The following is a 22414-nucleotide window of genomic DNA, read 5'->3' as shown; positions in this document are numbered from 1 at the left end:
GAGATTCATAATGTGGTAATCAGTCATCCAATCATTCTATACATATTTATTCATATATTCCAGGCATTGTTTAAGGTGCTAGGGATAGAGTAGTAAATAAAACCAAGTCCCTGTTATTTTAGAACTTTATATTCCAGTGGCATTGGTGAATAATTCCATCCAGAGGTACTTAGAATTTCTCCTTATATTCCCCATAGAAGGGCTCTCATGTATCATGGGGAGAAAGCACTCCAGGCTATGACTGGGCTCTGGGAGCCTAGGACAGCACCCCATGCCTAATGCACATTAAATAATATGTCCCTGGTGGGTTCTCTTCCCTGGTGGCGCTGTGGTTGGGAGTCCGCCTGCCAATGCAGGGGACACGGGTTTGTGCCCGGGTCCGGGAGGATCCCATATGCCACGGGGCGGCTGGGCCCGTGAGCCATGGCCGCTGAGCCTGCGCGTCTGGAGCCTGTGCTCCGCAACAGGAGAGGCCACAACAGTGAGAGGCCCGTGTACCGCAAAAATAAAAAAAAAAAAAGTCCCTGGTACATTATCCTGTCTGGCCTTTGAGAGCCTTTTATTTTGAGGCCACTGGCAGGGCTAGGTGTGGTGAAACCAGACTATGACACAAGTAGAATATAATCAATGGAGTTTGTTGTTTGACATATGTTAATAAAAAGCTTAAAAATGAACTAATTTTGGTCCTCGTCCTATGTTCCTTTCTGATCTAGGCCAACTCTCTCTGCTGCTTTTGGCATGGTTCTAACAAGCCAAGCTTGCAAAGTCTGATCTCCACCTTAGTAAACTTCAGGCAGACAAAACTCAATTTCATATCTAAGCACTGTACCCATGGTTGACTATCCTCTTGCAAGTTCCTGCCTACAACATGGAGATAGGTGAAAGTCTGCAATTGAATAATTTTAATCCTTGCTGGAAAATCGAATCAGCAACTTCATCTATGTGCTTTAAAACAGCAATGCACAACTTGTTGCTTATATGTCATGTTTTTATTACTAAGATGGAAGCTGTGATACCTAAGTGTTGCAGTTAGCTAATTAGGTGAGCATGTCCCCCACCAGCTTATTAGCTCCTTCAGGGCAGGATCAGACCCTCACCTTCTACATCATACACCTTAATGCCAAGCACAGTCCCAGACATAGTCGAGGTCATTACTGAAGTGTTGCTATTTGTCATATGGTCAAATATTAGTGAAGGACAAGGGAAGGTCAACTAACTATAACTGAGATTCTAAAATAATTTTTATAAACCTCTTTGTAGTCATGTTACCTATTATTATACATTTGTTTTAGAGTAGTTAACAAGTAGGAAGATGGCTGATACAAAGTCTTTCTCTGTTCTATTATATTTTTCAGCAGAAATGTACCTGGATACTTGTGATTCAGATGTGTCATCACAAAAGTTACCTCTTTCTTTTGGGTAAAGCTACCGAATTTTCACAATTTCAGACTAATTTTAGTTGCTGCACCTACTTTAAAAGTCAGAGTCAGAAGAGCCAAAATCTGTTATTTCAAATTGGGGCAGTGACAATGCCTCTCTTTTTAAATCTAAGTGGAAAAAATACTTATGATCTGTTTTGAAGAAAAACATCATTAAATCTTAAAACTTACACTTGAAAGATAATAACTTGTAACATCTCAATGAACTCTCCACAGCTGGAATAACAAGTTGCGAAATAACAACCACCATCGGTCTGAGAAAGGATGTGAGAGCTGGTTCTGAATTACAATCACCAACTCTTAGTACTCATCGGAAAGCCTCCTCCCCTCCAAAACCAGAACCCAAGCCATCAGCAGAATGCCCATATTAATTTGAGACGAGATTCCTAGGATTAAAAATGAACTTTTCCTCAAAGGTCTGATGGATCAAAATTACAGTATCTCAAGCAATTTTCTTCCAATTATAGTTTGAAGGTTAAGCTTATATTTAAACAAAACCAGTATAAGCAAAACATTTAAAGGAAAACTTAAGTATCACTTCTAAATAGTCTTAAAAACAAGAAACAAAACAAAACAAAAGCTCAAAAACTTTCGGCAAAAAGTTTCCCTTTCCTGCAACCACTTGGAAGAAATGAGAGTAAAACACAGTTATATGATTATGAAACTTTAATTAGTTGGAACCCATCTAACCAGACTTTTGAATCATTTGGATTACTTTCTGTCTTTTGTTTATTCCTCTATAAGTACAATTTCTTCAATCTGAAATACAGTTTAACTCTTCTAGAACCATACTTCTTTGTAATAGCCTCAACAATTTAGTACAAAGTTTTAAGAAGCATAGTGCTGTGATGAATAGCATAGTAAGGAAAATTTTCTAAAACATAGGCTTTAACTTCTTAAATTAAGAGATGGGAGAAAGCCTAATTATATGAAAAAAAATTCATCATGCATATATCTGCATGTATGTGGCTAAGCACACCATACATACTTTTATTGTACTCCAGGGTTGAAGGGTAATCACAAATCCTGTGTAAAATAAATTAGATGACCCTAGCTCCTACTTTATTGTGAAAGTCCATGGCAGGGATTGTTTAAGAGCAGACATGGCTCTTTTACCAAGAGACATCTGATTGTTCATTAAGTCATGAAGTATGATTCTGTAAGCAACTGACCAGCAGTAGGGATATGGAAGAGTCTTCTTCACCATGTTTTCCTTAATTTGGTTTTTATGCTCCAGGCCCTGGGATGCAGGCTGGGGCACTGTCTCCACCCCTAGCTCTGGTGCATTCCAACCCTGTTGGGAGATGGGAGCCTGATGCTGGTCTGCAGAAGCTATTGCTGAGGCCAAAACCTCTGCTAAAAGCTGGTTTTGACTCTAGGTTTTCCAAAAATGTGAGGCATTTTCAAGAATGTGAGGAGGAAAACATTTTAGAAGTCTAACTCAACTGTGGATGTGAGTTAAGTAACCACAGGGGTGGGTTCTAGGGTTTTTTTTGCCATAAGTAAGCTTATCTGCCACAAGCATTTTTGCTGCAAAAACTTCTACCAAATAATGAATTGGCTGTAAGGCAATTCTACCATAAAAGGTAAAATAACAAAAAAATAAATGAGGAACATTAAAAAGGATATAATGAAACACGAGAATAACAAAATTAAAGACTTTATTGTGAAATGCAAAATATCTGAACGCATTTAAAATGTGTGTAGATTCATGGCAATACTGCGCAATTAACTGACATTATTTTGTGGGTTGTACTTAAGCACTTGTCTTCCAAGTCTTTCGTTCATAGTATTTTATACATTTTTTTTGCTTGTTGATTCGTCTCTTGTTCAGCATCACACTTTTTCTTTTTTTGCTAAAATTTCTTCCTTCATTAAGAGAGGCACCAGGTTTCAAATACTACGTACTAGGATGCATATTTGTGCCTGAGTGCTTGTGAAAGCCTTCCACACCATTGTATGTTTTTGGCATACTGTCATTTGTCCATTGATAAATGTTCCTAAGTTCTAGGGGAAATGTGCGTTCATGCTATGCCTTCAAGGCCCTTGGCCTCCTTCACCTCCAATGTAGTGTGTTTCAAAATATGAAACCAACTCTTGGGACCAATCATCATCATCTGTCATGATTTTTATATTGTGTATGTCAAAACAAACTGTCAACCAGTTATTTTATTTTTTATGGTAAAGTTGACCTGTGGCCAATGAGTTATGTGGCAAAAATATTTGCAGCAAAGAAGCTTACTGTGAAATACCGGACACACATGGGATGAAGGGTGAGAATCTTTAAGAATGCCAAATGTGGTAAGGATTTCATAAAAGAAGGACTGGATGTTGGAGTCATTCCTACTCCAACTTTACTTTTAAAAGGCATTAGGGGGAGACTGTATAAATGAATGGAATTTTCAGTGGTCTCAGTGAGCAATTTTTTGTTTCAGTTGTTAGGCAAATGTTTGTTTACTCTGGTAAACTCTGTTTCAAAGTTTAATAAAAGTTTACTTTTGAAAATTTCGCCTTTATTAGGAAGATAGTGAGATTGTGAGAAAGTCATCAGGATGTTTACTTTGGTAAACAAGCTGTGTGTTATGATTATTTTAAATTTTTATTTAATTTTTTTGCATGGGATTGGCAGATGTGAAGATGAGGAGAGTGCTGTGGGATGAAAAAATTTTAAAAAGCCTATCTGACATACCATATCATTAGCAGTGGCTTTTAAATGCCCATGTGACATTGTGAAGTGTTATTTAACACTTTTTAAGATTCTAATTCTATTATGGTCCTTTGCAGATGGGGATAATGTTATAGTGAGAGAAACCAGTTGTCTTTCTCCAGAGCTATGCTGTGGGGCGGATGAAGGGAGAACTTTCCCTACCTTTAAGACAGATGCTATCACGAAAATAGATTCACAGTCTAGTTGTACTTCAGCTCCAGAATTCAGTTTCTCTTTCAGCTCTCTGCAGGATTTCACATTGGCCGACTGTCTGAAGATGCCTTTTGTGAGGGGTCCTTTTTGGTTAAGAAAGAAAAGCATATCCTATGGGGAACAAGGGAAAAAAAATCAAAATGGCGCCTCATGCATAACAAGCAAGGGAACATATATTTGCCCTCTCCAGCTGCCAGAGGCTAGGGTATAACAGGGGGAAGCCCTGAAGGATTGGGGCTAGATGGCCTCCTAGAGATTTAAAGTCAATTTGTTTTCTGCTATCTTTAAATCTCTTTCTCCTATTTATTCTTGCTATATTCAACATCTAAAACACTTTACTTTAAACGCTTGCTTTAATGAGACTGTCTTTTTTCAGTGAACCAACAGTCACTTCAAGGTACCTGTTAACTTGTCTCTCTCCTCCCTAACTACTCTTTCCCCATTATTCTCTAATACGGACTCTTTTCCCCTAATATGGAAATGCTCTTGCCAAATTCACTCTCCACTTGCTTGTCTTTCTTTTCATATGACTTTACATTTTATTCTACTTCCTGTATTTACTTCCTTCTTTTAAAATCAGCCTCCAAAATCATCTCTTCCAGGAAGTTTTCTTCATTCCATTCCATTCTGTTCAACCTTTCATTTTGCTTTCTTTCTTTCTGTGTGTCCTCTGCTTGCCATGTAGGAAGAGAATAGGTGTTGGAGACGAGCAACCCATGGGATCTGGAACCTAGCTATGACACATATTTATTGTGTGACCTTTGGTAAACTCGAGGGTTTTTTTTCCTTTAATTTGTAAAGTAGGAATGATGGTGATGATGATGATGATGAAGATGGTAACTACCCTCTAAATCTGTTGTGACGGATAAGCAATAAAGTGGCTAGACTAGTACAATAGATGCACAATACAGGAAAAAAGTGCCAGGCATCTAGCATAGTGCTTGGAGGATAGTGGACACTCAATAAATGTTGCTTAACAGTGATCATTTACTATATTAACCAGAGACAATAATACTCAGTGGCTTTCATTTGATCTCTTCTACATACAAAAGATAATTAAATGCCAGCAGATGTATCTTTATGCTTAAACACCTGGAATACAAATATAAGATTTAGTATAGAAATATAAGATTTGGTCTCTGTTGCTAAAGTGATTAAATGAGACTTTCTGAACAATGTAGGGTTCAAGAAAGGCTGTGGGAGAAATGTGAGGGCTAATGTGGATTCTCTTTCTACAAAGCAGATTCTAATTTATCTGAGCAGGTTTATGTGGCTTTTCCCTGAAACCAGTAGACTAGATCATCTCTCCCCATTATGTCTGCCTTATGACCCTGCAATAGCTTAATCAGATTTTTATTCTTTGAAGTAATAATAAAGATTCTCAGCCAGAGCCATGGGTGTCTATAATTTTCCATCTGGGGATAGATTTACCTCCCTGACCTCTCCTTTCCTAAACCTACTTTCCTGTTAGTGTTACAGGCCAAAATGAGACTTACCAAGACAGCTTTGGGCAGATTGTCGTTCTCACAGATATTTGGCAGAGAAACCCCAAAGAGCTGTCCTGGCACAGGAGATGTTGGTGACATGGGCAAGTTATCCAGGTGAGTGCTAGAGCCCCGCCAGAAGGCCCAGTTTATGATGGATCTTCTCCTTTTAAATGTCTTCTGACCTGAATCTAAGCAAGAAGTGAGATTATTAGGAAAAATAATTTAATTCACTTAATCTTATTTCTACAGTTCTCATTTTACAGTTCGTTCATTACTATGGCGCAGTAGTTTATAAATTAAGGAAGAATTAAACATTTGGGTTATTCACCTAACTATCTTGGAGACATCACTGTGCTATTTAGTTAAGTTCTGGCACTAAATTTTCATAGGTAAAAGAAGGGATCCCTTACTGAACTATAACAAATTAAAGCAAAAGGGTTTCATACCAACACATATCCCATTTTGAAGTGGAGACTAAGCATACAAAGAAAGTTGAAGATTAAATTAGATCACAATTAAATAGTGAGAAAAAGAAAGGAAGAAGGAGAAAAGGAGAGAGGAGAGGAGAAGGGGAAGGAGGAAGAGGAGGAGGTAAACAAAGAGGAAGGAGAAGAAGAATTAGGGGAAGAAGAGTTGTCTCTATTAAGTTGCTCTCTAGAAACAAGAATGCTTTATTATCTGATGTTCCACTCTACTACTGAGGATAGAGATATAGGAAACTAGTGTTCTATATTCCCCCCTTTTTTCCAACTGCAAAGACTTTCATGTATCTTTTCGGTTCCTGACTTTAAAAAGCATGTTTAAGGAAGCATGGATGGATACAAACATGAGTGAGACTTGCCCTTGCCATGGTAAAGTTTACAATCTAATGGGGGAACAAGGCTGGTGATGGGGGTGTGAGGGAAAAGCAAGTATATTAATAAATAAAATGTCATAAGGGGGGAACAAAGCATCAAAGGTATTCAGAAGAACAATAAAGCACATCTATCTACCGATTAGGAGTGAGGGAGTGATCGTGGAGTCATGTGCATTTGATGTGAATTTTGAACGAACACGATTTCAATAGGTAGAGGATCTAGCACCACGACTTGCGTGAAGTTAACTACTCAATAAATCATTCTCAAACAGTAATTGAACTGAGGAGACATTTAGGTGGTAAAGATAGTATGAACAAAACAGGCAGAAGTAAGAAAGGTCAACAGTGAATCATGATTTTGTGAGATCATAATTCTAAGACTTTTTGATGTCAGCTGTATCTAATTTTAACATGAAAACTGATTGATTTGCACAGAATTTGATACTTAAAAAGACAGCTCATTAAGGTTCCTTTTGGACCTTTCTGCCGTGTGTGTCCTCTGGCCCTCAACACATACGCACAGGTAACAACTATAAACTCTGGACAAAATTAAAGAAAAATATAAAGGCCTACCTGAAGGCACTAAAGAGTAACCAAAAGAAGATAGACAGTGGAGGTAAAAGTCTGATGCTTGGAAGAAGGGAATGGCATGGCACTGGGTAAGTTTCCTATTTTTACAGCTTTCAGCCAGAGGACGGGCCCCAGGGTGCAGGGGTGACTAAAATTGGGAGAGAAATCTGCACTCTTACTGGCTTGAAAAAACTAGAGAATAGAGATGGAGGTAACCAGAGCAGCTGGAAAGTGAGCGGGGGGCGGGGGGGTGGTGAATCCCAGAAAGGAGAAAACTGACTAGTGGGAGCCCCAAACATTGTGTATAAATCCTGCCCAAATCTCTGGCTGATGCCCAAAGCATGCACCTGTGTGGGGCAGATTCAAAACAGTTTGCAGTTAAGGCTAACAGCGCTGAGATTTGAAAGGCCATAACTCCCAGGTGGCGACCACACAGGGTTAGACTCCATTTTCTCTAGGGACAGTGCATGGGATTAGTCAATACACTTCAGCTGTGTGGTCCTGACATGCAACCAAGATGCCAGAGATGACGTTCAGCTACTCAGCACTCCCTGACAATGGAACAATGAACGAGATGATCTTTTCAGGGAGGACACGATCGGCAGTGTCAAATGCTCATTTCAAACAAGTGTTTTATACTGTTTATTTCCTTAGCGTAACCAACTTAAACCAAATACTAAAAAAGCCAAATCGTGGGAGGATAATCAAATAAGTAACATTTTACTGAAAAGCCTTCAGACCATCATCCACCCTTGGCTTCCTCAGGATACAGTCAGTGCATCATTAATGTGCATACATCCAGGTGTAAAGGTCTTTGGTTCTGGAGTCAGGAGCCCACTTAGACTCCTGGCTCAAACACTAATTTGTGCACGTTACTTACCCTTTTTCTTCAATTTTAAAATGAGAACATTATCTACACCTTAAAGCCTTATTGAGAGGATTAAATAGGATAGTGTATGAAAAGTGCTACTTTGCTCAGGGCATATAGGTCATAGCAATCTTGATTAAAGCTGCTAAGACACCAATCTCCTCTCCACAAAGAGGACCTCCTCCCCACACCCTTTCTCCATCTGTGTAACAGCCTTCAGGAAGTATGCAGACAGGAAGGAATACCAGACTCTGCTTAACTAAAGCACTTCCTTTCTGCCCTGACACTCCCAACCTCCACCATTTTAAAAAACAGAAAAGGAAACTGAACCTTATTCTTAAACCCAGAAGGGGGTTCCCGTAGGCCAGCAATGTCAATCTGTGCAAATGTTTGTTTAATATGTATCTTTATATATGTTGAGTAGTTGTACTCAGTCTAGTTTCCTCACATTTAATCTGGTTTCACTATTTCGAAACCAGATTTATTTGATTTTTTTTAGCTTTCACACACTTCTTAGGAAGAATGCTCTATCATAAAGTTATATACCCAGCTATCTGATGAATGTAGACAGAGGATAAAGTAGAAATTGAGTTCTGTACTTTATTATAAATGCTTTCAGCTGCAGCCATGCCTTTTATTATATACAACAGTCAATTTTAGAGTTCATGTTCCCTTTGGGACTGAAAGAAAAAAAATTTCATTAAAGTTTACTTTCTTGCAGAGGTTTTAATGCATAGCTCTTACTTTCTAAATGTCAAAGGCTGATGAAAAAACATGCAATTGTTATAAAAAAGATTAGGATGATGTAAATGCAGAGCAAATGAAATTCATGTACATCCAGCTTTCCTAAACAATTCTGGCAAGATTCAAGCTAGAGTTTCTTCATGCTTAAATTATGGAACTGAATATTAAAAATTGTAATTCTTAAAAGTTTGTGCTTATAGATTATTAAAGAGTAATAAATAACCACAACAAAATCCCCTTAATTAGAAATTTTAGCAAGATGGTGATGTAGGAAGATCTTGAACTCACCTCCTTCCATGGATACATTGTATCTACAGCTATATATGTAACAATTTCCTCTGAATAACCCCTCAAAACTGGCAGAGAGACCCTGTTACATTGGGCAAATGAGAAGGAAACTACATCCTGTTACATTGGGCAAATGAGAAGGAAACTACATCCAAGTGGGTAGAAAAGGCTGAGACACTATCTCACCATAAACCCCACCCCTCATGCAATGACCCATAGTCAGGAACAAACTCAAAACCCAGAGCTTCCCCAGAAGGAGTGAAGGGTTCATACCCCACACAGGTCACCCCAACTTTTAAGATCTGGCATCTGAGGGATGAGCTCCCAAAACATCTCACTTTGAAGACCAGCATGTCTCATGCCATGAGACATGTGGGGCTTTGTGGAACTGAGGGAGGGTTCCTTTTTTTAAATTTTTAAAATTTATTTTATTTTTGGCTGCACTGGGTCTTTGTTGCTGTGTGCAGGCTTTTCTCTAGCTGTGGAGAGTGGGGGCTACTGCTGTGCGCGGGCTTCTCACTGCAGTGGCTTCTCTTGTTGCGGAGCATGGGCTCTAGGTGCACGGGCTCAGTAGTTGTGGCTCGTGGGCTCTAGAGCACAGGCTCAGTAGTTGTGGTGCATGGGCTTAGTTGCTCTGTGGCATGTGGGATCTTCCTGGTCGAGGGCTTGAACCTGTGTCCCCTGCACTGGCAGGTGGATTCTTAACCACTGCGCCACCAGCGAAGCCCTGAGGGAGGGTTCTTAAAGGGCTTACACCCAGGCTCACCCACCCCAGAGCTCAGTCCACAAGCAGCCCTTTGAAAAGCACCCAGACTTCATGTGAAAGTGTTTCATTTACTAATTTTAAAGCATTGGTCTAAGGGGCAGGGGTCTGCTGGGATACTCCCCAGGACAGAGGCTGGTGGACACTATCTTCCTACTCTCCTCTGCACTGCTAAAGCCTGCAGGCACCATCTTCCCCCCACCCCCCTTCTGGTGGGTGTCATCTTTTACTTTTTCTTCTTTCTTTCCTTTTCCTCCCATCCTCTTTTTCTTTCTCTTCTTTTCCTTTTTTCAGTGGATGCCACCTTTGTACTCCCCCTCTGCCCCGCTTCAGCTAGTGGGCACCATTTTTGTGCTTTCCCTCTGCTGTGCTCCAGAGTGTCTCTGTCTCCTGGAGGGGAGGCTCTACACACCTCTGGTGCACTGGTTTTTACATTTGGTGACACAGTTTTTGCAGCTGTCACCCAGGGAATGCCCCTTGATCACCTGACCAGGGGGGCTTGCATTCCTGGGTCCCACAGGACTGTAACAATTATAGAGACAGTTCTTAGAAGACTACCATCCCTAGGATATTGTACAGACAGCAGACTGAAACACACCCCCAGTCTTTTTGTAAAAGTGGCCTATTTTGCTCATCCAGGAACTTCAGCCCTGGGGGCAGGCTTCAGGTTTGGCACACACCTAGAGGTTATGGAGGTGCTCTCAAAGAAGGTACCCAGGGGACACCATCTTTTCACTCCCCTATGCATGACTACAGAACAGTGGTATCTCCCAGAAAGGAGTTTATACACCCACTTGGAGTCCCAATTTTTGTGACTGCTGCCAGGGGACACCTCCAGATGGCTTGGCTCTGGGGGCCAGCATGCTTATGCTTGCAGTCCTAGAGGACTGCATATATTTTCATTCTTGAAAAGCTGCTGCCTGAGGACCTGGTTTCCAATCAGCCTGAATAAAAGGTACTGACTGAGCTCTCTCCCCTTTGGGACACTGACTAATCTTGGTACATCCTCACTACTGGGAGCTATTAAAAATAAAATAGGCTGCTTGGACAATTACAAAGGGTTGAGAGAAAACCAAGAGCTAGGGCAGGGTTGAATGAAAAGGTTCATCTCTTACACAAGGACAATGGTTCAAGACTGGAAGAGGTGGTTGTTTCATGTAATGCATAGAAACCAATATAGAATCAAGCAAAATGAAGAAATAGAGAAATATGTTCTAAATGAAAGAACAAGATAAAAGCTCAGGAAAAAAGTTAACGAAGTGGAGATAAGTAATTTACCTGATAAAAATTTCCAGCAATGGTCATAAAAATGCTCACTGAACTTGGGAGAAGAATGGATGAACATAGTGAGAACTTCAACAGAGATAGAAAATATAAGAAAGTTCCAAACAGAAGTCACAGAACTAAAGAATATTGAAAAATACCCAGGGGGAGGGGTCAACAACAGATTGATGAAGCAGAGGAAATGATCAGTGAACCTGAGACAGGGCAAAGAAACTCACCCAATCAGAGAAGCAAAAAGAATGAAAAAAAGTGAAGATAGCTTAAATGGGACAACATCAAATGTATTAAACATCACATTATAGGGGTCCCAGTAAAAGAAAAAAGAGAAAGGGGAAGAAAACTTATTTGAAGAAATAATGGCTGAAAAGTGTTCTAACTTGGGGAAACAGAAATTCAGATCTAGGAAGCCCAGAGAGTTCGAAATAGATGAACCCAGAGATCTATACTAAGACACATTATAATTAAAATGTCAAAAGGTAAAGACAAGGAGAGAATCTTAAAAGCTACAAGAGGAAAACAACTTATTATGTATAAGGGAAACCCCATTAGACTATCAGCAGATTTTTCAGCAGAAATGTTAAAGGTCAGAAGGAAATGGCACAATATATTCCAAGTGCTGAAAGACAAAAATATCCAACCAAGAATACTCTATCTAGCAAAGTTACCATTCAGAATTGAAGGAGAGATAGAGGTTCCCAGACCAGCAAAAGCTAAAGGAGTTCATCACCACTAAACCGGCCTTATAAGAGATGTTAAAGGCACTTTTTTAAGCTGAAAAGAAAGGGTGCTAATTAATAATATATAAAAGTATAAATCTCACTGGTAAAGATAAATATATGGTAAAGGTAGTGAATTAATTACTTATAAAGCTAATATGAAGGCTAAAAGACAGAAATAGTAAAAAAATAACTGTAACTACAATATTTAAGTAAGGGTATACAAGATAAAAAGATGTAAAATGTGACATCAGAAAACAAAATATTGGGGGGGGAGAATAAATATGTAGAGCTTTACAATGTGTTTAAACTTAAGTTGGTATCAACATAAAAATAATGTTACAAATATAAGTTGTTACATGTAAGCCTCATGGTAACCAACAAGGAAAAACCTAAAGTAGATACACAAAAGAGAATAACAAAGGAACCTAAGCATATCACTAAAGTTATCAAACCACAAAGGAAGAAAGCAAGAGGAGAAGAAGTGAACAGAGGAACCACAAAACAGCCAGAAAACAACAGAAATGGCAATAACATATCTATCAATAATTACTTTAAATATAAGTGGAGTAATTTCTCCAATCAAAAGACAGAGAGGGACTGAAAGGATAAAAAAACAAGACTCATCTACATGCTGCCTACAAGAGACTCACTTCAGACCTAAGAACATTCACAGACTGAAAATGAAGGGATGGGAAAAGATATTTCATGAAAATGGAAACCAAAAGAAAGCTGGAGTAGCTATACTTATATCAGACAAAATAAACTTTAAAACAAAGACTGTAATAACAGACAAAGAAGGGTATTACATAATGATGTCAATCCAACAACAGGATATAACATTTGAAAATATTTATGCACCCAATGTAGGAGCACCTAAACATATAAAGCAAATGTTAACAGACCTAAAGGTAGAAATAAACGGCAATAAATAATAGTAGGGGACTTTGATAACCCATTTACATAAATGGATAGATCATTCAGACAGAAAACAGTAAGAAAACATCGGCCTTAAATGACAAGTTAAATCAGATGAACTTAAGGTATACATACACACATGCAAAACATTCCATCCAAAAGCAATAGAACATACATTTTTCTCAAGTGCACATGGAACATTCTCCAGGATAGATCATATGTTAGGCCACAAAACAAGTCTTAACAAATTTAAGAAGGCTGAAATCATATCAAACATTTCTTCTAACCACAATGGTATGAAACTAGAAATCAGTTACACGAGAAAACTGGAATATTCACAAATATGTGGAGATTAAACAACATGCTACCATTAACAACCTATGGGTCAATGAAAGAATCAAAAGTGAAATAGAAAAATACCTTGAGACAAATGAAAATATTATATACAAAACTTATGGATGCAGCAGAAGTTCTAAGAGAGAAGTTCATATCAATAAATGCCTACTTCAAGAAACAAAAAAACTCAAGTACACAACTTAACTTTACATCTCAAGAACTAAAAGAACAAACTAAGCCCAAAGTTACTAGAAGGAAGGAAATAACAAATATTAGAGCAGCAGTAAATGAAATAGAGACTAAAAGACAGTAGAAGAGATCAATGAAACTAAGAGCCGGTTCTTTGAAAAAATGAACAAAATTGATAAACCTTTAGCCAGACTTAATAAGAAAGAGCTAAAATAAATAAAATCAGAAATAAAAGAGATGTTACAACTGATACCACAGAAATATACAGGATCATAAGAGACTACTACGAACAATTATATGCCAACAAATTGGACAACCTAGAAGAAATGGATAAATTCTTAGAAACATACAAACTTCCAAGACTGAATATGAAGCCATAGAAAATCTGAACAGATTGATTATTGATAGGGAGACTGAATCAGTAATTTATAAACTCCCTATAAACAAAAGTCCAGGACCTGACAGCTTCACTGGTAAATTCTACCAAACATTCAAAGAAGAATTAATACCAATGCTTCTCGAAGTCTTCCAAAAAACAGATTCTAAAGTCATTTTACAAGGCCAGCATTACTCTGATACCAAACCAGACAAGGAAACCACAAGAAAAGAAAATTATAGGCCAGTATCTCTGATGAACATATAGGCAAAAATTCTCAACAGAATATCATCAAACTGAATTCAACAATACATTAAAAGAATCATATGTCATGATCAAGTTGGAATTATTCTAGAGATACAAGGATGGTTCATATTCTGCAAATCAATCAACATGATACACTGCATTAACAAAAAAGAAGATAAAAATCATATGATCATTTCAATAGATAAAGAAAACACTTAACAAAATTCAACATTCATTTATGATTAAAAACTCTCAAGACAGTGGGAATAGAGGAAATGTAACTCAACATAATAAAGGTCATATATGACAGCTAACATCATACTCAATGGTGAAAAGTCAAAAGCTTTTCCTCTAAGATCAGAAACAAGACAAGGATGCCCACTCTCACCATTTTTATTCAACATAGTATTGGAAGTCCTAGCCAAAACAAGTAGGCAAGAAAAAGAAATAAAATGTATCCAAATTGGAAAGGAAAAAGTAAAACTGTCACTATTTGCAGATGACATAATACTATATACAGAAAACTCTAAAGACTTCACCAAAAAAACTTTTAGAACTGCTAAATGAATTCAGTCAATTTGCAAGATATAAGATCAATATATAGATATCTGTTGTGTTTCTATACACTGATAACAAACTATCAGAAAGAGAATTTAAGAAAATAAGCCCATTTATAATTACACCAAAAAGAATAAAATACCTAGGAATAAATTTAACCAAGAAGCTGAAAGACCTGTTCACTGAAAACTATAAGGCACTGATGAAAGAAATTGAAGAAGACACAAATAAATGGAAAGACATTCCACGCTCATGGACTGGAAGAATTAATATTGTTAAGATCTCCATACTATCCAAAGCAGTCGATAGACTCAGTGCAATCCCTATCAAAATTCCAATGGCAGTTTTCACAGTAATAGAACAATTCTAAAATTTGTATAGAACCACAAAAGACCCCAAACAGAGAAAGTGATCTTGAGAAGGAAGAACAAAGCTGGAGGCATCATGCTTCCTAATTTCAAACCATATTATAAAGCTATAGTGATCAAAACAGTATGATATTGGCATAAAAACAGATACACAGATCAATGGAACAGAATAGAGAGCCCAGAAATAAACACATGCACTTATGGTCAATTAATTTATGACAAAGGAGCCAAGAACATACAATGAGGAGAGTATAGTTTCTTCAATAAGTGGTATTGGGAAAACTGGACAGCAACATGCAAAACATGTAACTGGACCACCCATACAAAAAAATTAACTCAAAATGGATCAAGACTTGAATGTAAGAACTGAAATTATAAAACTCCTAGAAGGAAACATGAGAGTAAGCTACTTGCCACTGGTCTTGGCAATGATTTTTTGGATTTTACACCAAAAACAAAGGCAACAAAAGCAAAAATAAACAAAAGACTACATCAAACTAAAAAGCCCCTGCATAGCAAAGGAACCCATCAACAAAATAGAAAATCAATTTAGTGAATGGGGGAAAATATTTGCAAATCATGTATCTGATAAGGGGTTAACATCCAAAATATATAAAGAACTCATACAACTCAATAGCAAAAACCAAACAACCTGATTTAAAAAATGGGCAGAGGACCTGAAAAGACATTTTTCCAAAGAGGAAATGCAGATGGCCAATAGGCATTTGAAAAGATTCTCAACATCACTAATCATTAGGGAAATGCAAATCAAAACCACAATGAGATATCAACTCACACCTGTTAGAATGGCTATTATCAAAATGACAAAAAATAACAAGTGTTGGTGAAGATGTGGAGAAAGGGAAACCTCATGTGCACTGTTGATGGGAATGTAATTTGGCGCAGCCACTATGGAAAACAGTATGGAGGTTCCTCAAAAAACTAAAAATAGTACAACCACAGGATGCAGCATTTCCATTTCTGGGTAATTATCTGAAGAAAACGAAAACACTAATCTGACTTTTAAGACATTTAATGGACAAGTAATGTCAAGCTACTTTTACCCTTCTCCTCCTGTCTAACGTTAAAACAAGAAGCGAGATCTCCATTTCCATAAAAACTTATAGCGGATGTATTTCCTGGGCTCAAACTACAGTTCCAGCAGTATTTACCAACCTTAATGCAAGTGAAAGGAATTTTCTATGTTTCAAAATCATTTGTGCAACTGAACTGTGCAAAAAGAAATTTCCATATTCCAAAATCCTTTAACTTCCACCTAACCTTCAATTGGAAGTGATTAATTTGCAATGAAACAACATGCCAAAAGGCAAATATCAAAGGAGGAATCTACCAAAATTCTACAGATGCCTCCAAAGAGAGGAATATGCTCAATTAAAATTATATGCTTGTAGAACGATATATTAGTATTTGGCAGTACCTATCTGTGTGAAAAGACATTTTCAAAGATCATGAAATATATAAAATCTCATTGCAGATCAGAACATTTTGCATTCAATTATTATCATAGGAATACTAATTTTGAACCCCAATTAAGCAAAATGTTATTTCCGAAAAAGAATTCAATTCTTCTCATTAGTATATCTGTATTATATAAAACGGTACTCAATTACTACTACATATTGAACATCATCGGTGAAAAATTTGTGGAAATTTGTTTTCTCTCGTTATGTAAGTACCTAGGTAATAGCGTCAATTTTGTCTGCTGACTTGCAAATTTTACTACCCGGTCCCTTACAGAGAAAGTCTGTTGATCCCTGATCTAAGTCAGTGGTTTCCAAAGCAGTTGCTCACCAAAATCCCCTGTATTAAAAAAATACAAAACTGCTTCATCTGTTAATTTTTTAGCTACACAGGTAGGTTGTCACCATTGGTCTATAGTTACTCCATCCCTGATCCCATTTATCATGAATCATCTTACAGCTGCAACCATTACTATCTTAACTTTTAACAGGGAGAAACAGAGGATTAATAAGTAGAGGATGCCTACAATTTAATAAGCAGGTCGTTGACAAAATTGGGTAAAACCCTTAGGATTCTTGATCTCTGATTATTTTGGTCCAATTAATTAAAATACATTTATTTTATTTTATTGACAAGGGACCCAGAGAAACAATTTTGAAAAACAGGAGTATAAAGGTAGAAGAGTAAAATATTATTCTCCTTAGCTTAATTATAAAGGCAACATTCCCTTTATATCTTTAATGAATACTAACAACAGACCTATTAATAAATTAATTAAACAAATATTTATTGGATGCTTTTTTATATATATTCAGACACTGTTCCAGGTGCTGGGAATATAGCAGTAAACAAAATAGACCAAACTCTCTGCCTCACATTTTAGTGGATGGAAAACTATAACATCTCTATAATACCCCTCCCAAATGGTCCAAAGATGTGAGTAAATAGCCTTAGGGTTCAAAACCTCAATTTACCACTATAGGAGAGAGGAGGACTAGTGCAAATGTAAGATAAGTTTTTATAGCTGGTGTTAGCAAGATTAGGGAGTCCTGACCAATGACTTCAATAAAGGATAAAGTGTGAGGCTAGGTCATCAACAGAAAGTGACAGGGTTGGACATGCATGTGTGGGGCGATGAGTATAAAACAATGGCCACTGTTCAGTGGGTCCCCCAGTTTGTTCAAATTGACATAAGCAGCTACAAAAATTCAGCATCAATTTTCTACTACCCCACTCACACTTTTTGGTGTGATATATTTTCTTCTATTTTCTACACAATCTATTCTCAGACTGAGGGCGTAAAGCTCAAATGGGTTAGGGTAATTAATGATGGTCCTCCTATGTTGAATATCACTTTTATCATTCTGGAGTCTTTATTATGGTGTGGGTAAGGGATGGTTACGTTCACAGGGATCAGAATAGATTAGTAGACAAAGGAGAGATTTCTGTGGAAATCGTCTTAATCTTAACATACTTACCAGTACCAGGATCCAGGTAGGGCATCAGAGTCTCCTGACACCCATCACTGACAGCCTCCTTTTTACAATGTGACCATTTAGGGGGAGCACACAATGCAATGTATTACAGTACAAAGAAATCATTGAAGCACCTGCAGCACTGCCTGGTGCCTTTGACTCTGCAGTGGGCATAGGTTAAAGGGGAAAGAATAGTGAAGAAAGAAGGAACAGACTCTACTGCAGTCAGTAACTGCTGATTATAAGTCAGTCACTCCTACTGCTGATTTATAAAACCATCTTCTAAAACTCCATCTTTCCTTTCAAAACACTTAGCAAATTCAAAAGAAAAAATACTTCATCTGGCTGGAAGTTTGGGTCTTTGTCTGTATAAAGGCAAAGAACTTTGAAAACTTTGCTTTCAGGAATGAAAAGTTTTGCTAAAAAAAGGCTCTATGAGGGAGGAGAAAACTCACCACTCAGCTGCTGGGCCACAGCCAGGCGGCTGGGCTTCAGGATGAACTGGCATTGCATCTCTCGGGGCAGCTGTTCCATGAGGAAGGGCTCTTGGAAGTTGGAAGGTGTGGGGGAATCCTTTAATCCCTGCGTCAGGAGTGTAGTGTCTCGAAGATGGCTCATTTTAATTCCATAGGGATATTCATGCCCTACACAGAGAAAAAATCTAAACATAGACTTTAGGCTGACTGACACCAAGAGCGTGTGTGCTACATACTGGAATGTACTGCAATTTGCTCCTGGGACTTTTGGTATAAAGAATCCTTTTTTTGACTTAATGATCACCATGCACACTCTTACAGTTGGAGACCAGTGCATAATGCAGGCAGCCCAACCAGAGTAGTCTCTTTTTTTTTTTGGAGAGGGGAGAAAAAAAAATCAAAGAGGAAAAAAAATCTTTAAAGAATATCTTGTTTGGGAATGCACAGATTGTCTTTAAGTCGCATAATGTTGACTTTTCCTATGTTCACATCTGAGAGTATTTAAAGGTATTCTAGTTTCTCCTTTGACACTAACTATATCTGCAAATCTTCAGCCAATCCTTGACCTCTGATTTAAAATATTTACCCTACCTATCATACAGCATTATAAGGATCAAATAAGTAAACATTAGTAGTTAATATTATTTAAATAATAAGGGCAGAAAACTATATATTTCAAGCATCACTATTATAACTATTATTCAACACAAGATATCTTTCTGAAAAAGACATTTTATACTGTTTACTAGTTATATAATTAGAGTTACTCAAGACTCATTAGGACTGGTTTGTTTGATTTACGCTTCCCTCCCACCACTGTCCTCTGAGGTTGTTATTCATAAGCAATAATTAGAAGGAAGACTGCAGGGTATCAGAAAAAGAGACAAGATTCAAAAAGGAATTTTCAAACTAGAAAAACTAAACCCTGGACATCTGACTGCAACATGATTTTTTGCTCTTTAGTACTCTTAAGTAATTCTATTTTTTAAATTAATCCTCATGTACCATTATGCCATAGACTTAGTTTACGTTTTAAAGAGGGTAAATTCTCTTCTATTCCTGATTTATCACTGAATGTAATTCAGTGAACTCTTCCATTTCCTTTCCATCTGGCATAGGCATACAATGTCAATGTTCCATTAACATCAAGTACTACAGCAACTTTCAGGGATTAAGGCAAAAAAGGACTTCTATGACAGCAATAAAGCAAAATCAATTTATCAAAATAGCCAATAGCTAATCTACAACTGAAGTTTACAAGGCATGTTAAAATATGCAATGGAGAATTGTTGCTAAGTAACAATCATGTCCCATGTCCCATGTATTTTTTTAGTGAGAGTTAGAAAAGAGCTTGAAGCTGTTTAAGTCTGAGAGTTACCATCTATATAGTTTTACTTAAATTAATATATTTTATTAAAACAATTATTTTATGTACTCATTTGGTTTTTAAACACAGCTTTAATTGTTGCTCATTGACTTTTACAAAAATGACAACATTAAGAAACTGGAAATGCAGTGAATTTTGTCCCCAGCCATGTGCACAATGACTTGCTTTACTTTAAGTCTGAGAATATACATTTCATAGAACAGTTTGGTTTTAGATTATTCAGATTATTTGAAACCTGAATTACACAGTAGTGATCTCACAGGTAAATGAAAGGATTCCATGAGATAACTCATATGATATGCTTTGCCCAATTCTGGCAGGATAGTAAGCATTTAAAAATTATTAACAGAAATCATCATCATCACCATCAATCATCAATGTCATCACCTCAAGATCTGCTACAGATACTGTCCCTTATTGTAATTGGTTTATTTCTGTTAACCACACTGAAGGGCCTCACTGATCAAGAATATTTTTTAGCTAAATGATTTAAATAAGGTGAAGATGTAACCTATTTATCAATAATTCTTCAAAACAAATGCTGGAAAATTTGGCTACAGAAGTAGCAAAGTAGTTAGTAAAGTAGTAGTTATTGCTAAGTTAGTCAGTGAAGACTAAGAATCTAAATGGTTTAATTTCATTGTCTTTATGATGGCTAGGAAAGTGCTGGGCACAGGGCAGGTGTTAAATACTCACTGATATTGATAGATTGAGGCATGATTGGATTATAGATAGTCTTCCATAGAGACAAGTAGTAGGTAGGAAAGGGAACAGGGAATTCAAAAACTAAATATGAAAAATAAATATATAGGGAAAAAGGAATACCAATACATATTGCTTTATTTTGGAAAAAAAATTAAAAAGGTTGACAAGATAGTGCTTCTGTAAAGTGAAAAAAAAAGAAGAAAATTTACATTTCTCTTCCCAACTATACCATTAGCTTCTTGAATGAAGAGATATTATTTGTCTGGCACACAGGAAATATTTGATATTTATTAAATTAATATATGAATATTATAGGATATTAATATTTAATAGTATTGAAATTTAGGACCATATGACCAATTCTCTGAGACATTTAGAATTATAATTAAAACACAATCAATCCTATCTTATATTTTCATAGAAACTTACCAATAAGTGGGTATGGTGCCTCTTCTTTGCCAGAATTGACCCATAACTGGTACTCTCTCTCAGAGCCCTTGGAGATAAAAGAATTAACAATAATTCTTTCACATTTGGTAAATGAATGAGGATACTTATTTTTTGGCAATTTTATGTTTTGCAAAAAAGAAAGAACAGAGACAATATAAATGCTTTTCAGGTTCATGGGGGTGGATATGGCCTTTGAAGATGGCAGTGCTGATTCCTACAAACCATCTCTCCCTCTCTAATCCCCAGCAGAGGACTAAGGAACCCTGCCCTTTTTCCCTAGAGATGACTAGGGATCCATGAACTGCAATAGAATCAGGCCCTCACTATTATGGGTAGCCCACAGAATATGAAATCATATATATGGCTTTTTACAAAGTAAGCAGAAACTTCCTGGTTTTCTAAAAGGTAAATCTATCTTCTTCAGAGTCCTGCCTTCTGCTATCTCTAAACTTCTCAGAGAATATTGGACTTAATCTCCAACATGTCCCTGCGAAGACAACCTTGTTATCCAGAAAGCCACTACACTGCTGTGTCTGTGATTAAAAAGTAAAGTCTCAAAGGCTGATTATTAGCTTAGCTGCTTCTGAGCGGAAGAAGAATGACCAACGGGCTTTGAGGAGAGGAGACAGGTAGCTGGCACAATCCACACTGGCTTTATTTTGGGCAAGTCCAGGCCTAGGGACAGAAAGGACAAGAATTCTGTCTAGAGAATAGGCCCAGTTATGGGGAACAATGAAACTGTTCACTAGCAGAACTACAACCCAGCAACACTGAAACTCCCACTTGAAAGAAATAATACTAAATTATACAGACTTTGCTGTATTCTCTAGAAGATAAAGCAAAAATGTTTTAAATGAAATTACAACAGACTGATAATATTTAATATTCTTGCCTTTATCTTCTGATTAAAAATCAGGACCCTGACCTTATAATGGAGGGTCCTGGCTAGGAGATTACCCCTCCCAATACCCTCCCCTACTCTGTCACTTCCTTCACTATCCCCTAGTCAAAAAATTTGTATTGCAAACAGGAAGAGCAATCTAACAATGATCATTTCTTTTTTTTTTGGTAGTGTCTGAAAACACCTTAATAATCCCTTAGAACAGTACAACCAAACAGCCTCAATTCCTAACTATATTGAACAGAAATATTTTTGGTATGATGAGATTGATCACTTTATCCAAAAGGAAAGCATAAATAAGAAAATGAGTCATGTCATTAATTAATCTCTCTTCCTTCCCTTAAACTACTCATTCTCTTCCAATGTATAATTATATAAGCTTAGAAATCAATGCAGAGGTACCTGCTTTATTCAGTGCATATATATTTATTTACATCTTAAATATATTATTAAATTTCACTAAAATAAATCAGATCTATTATTCTAAATTGTGGTTGCCCTGAGTTCTTAAGGGCTTATAATAGCAATGTGTAAAAGCAATCTGAAATACAGTTAAGACTATGGCATATCTTACATATATGTTATGTCACATCTTAGTAACACCATGTTTTC

The 22414-nt window shown here is 37.0% G+C and overlaps 1 protein-coding gene across 1 annotated transcript in view; it reads right to left on the bottom strand.

The window, feature by feature from the left end:
• Positions 1-22414, bottom strand: part of ARHGAP20 (Rho GTPase activating protein 20) — a gene marked incomplete at both ends in the record, with an annotated part of 148318 nt that overhangs the window by 7289 nt on the left and 118615 nt on the right. The window contains 4 exons of the mRNA XM_082845165.1: positions 4309-4470; positions 5856-6034; positions 18339-18527; positions 20881-20947. Coding sequence (XP_082701291.1) covers positions 4309-4470; positions 5856-6034; positions 18339-18527; positions 20881-20947 — 597 coding nt within the window. The remainder of the gene's footprint in view (positions 1-4308; positions 4471-5855; positions 6035-18338; positions 18528-20880; positions 20948-22414) is intronic.

The sequence above is a fragment of the Leucopleurus acutus genome (genome assembly GCF_964270905.1).
Source record: "Leucopleurus acutus genome assembly, chromosome: 8".
In the NCBI taxonomy this organism is placed as follows: Eukaryota; Metazoa; Chordata; class Mammalia; order Artiodactyla; family Delphinidae; genus Leucopleurus; species Leucopleurus acutus.
This window is presented reverse-complemented; position numbering and strand designations above follow the sequence as displayed.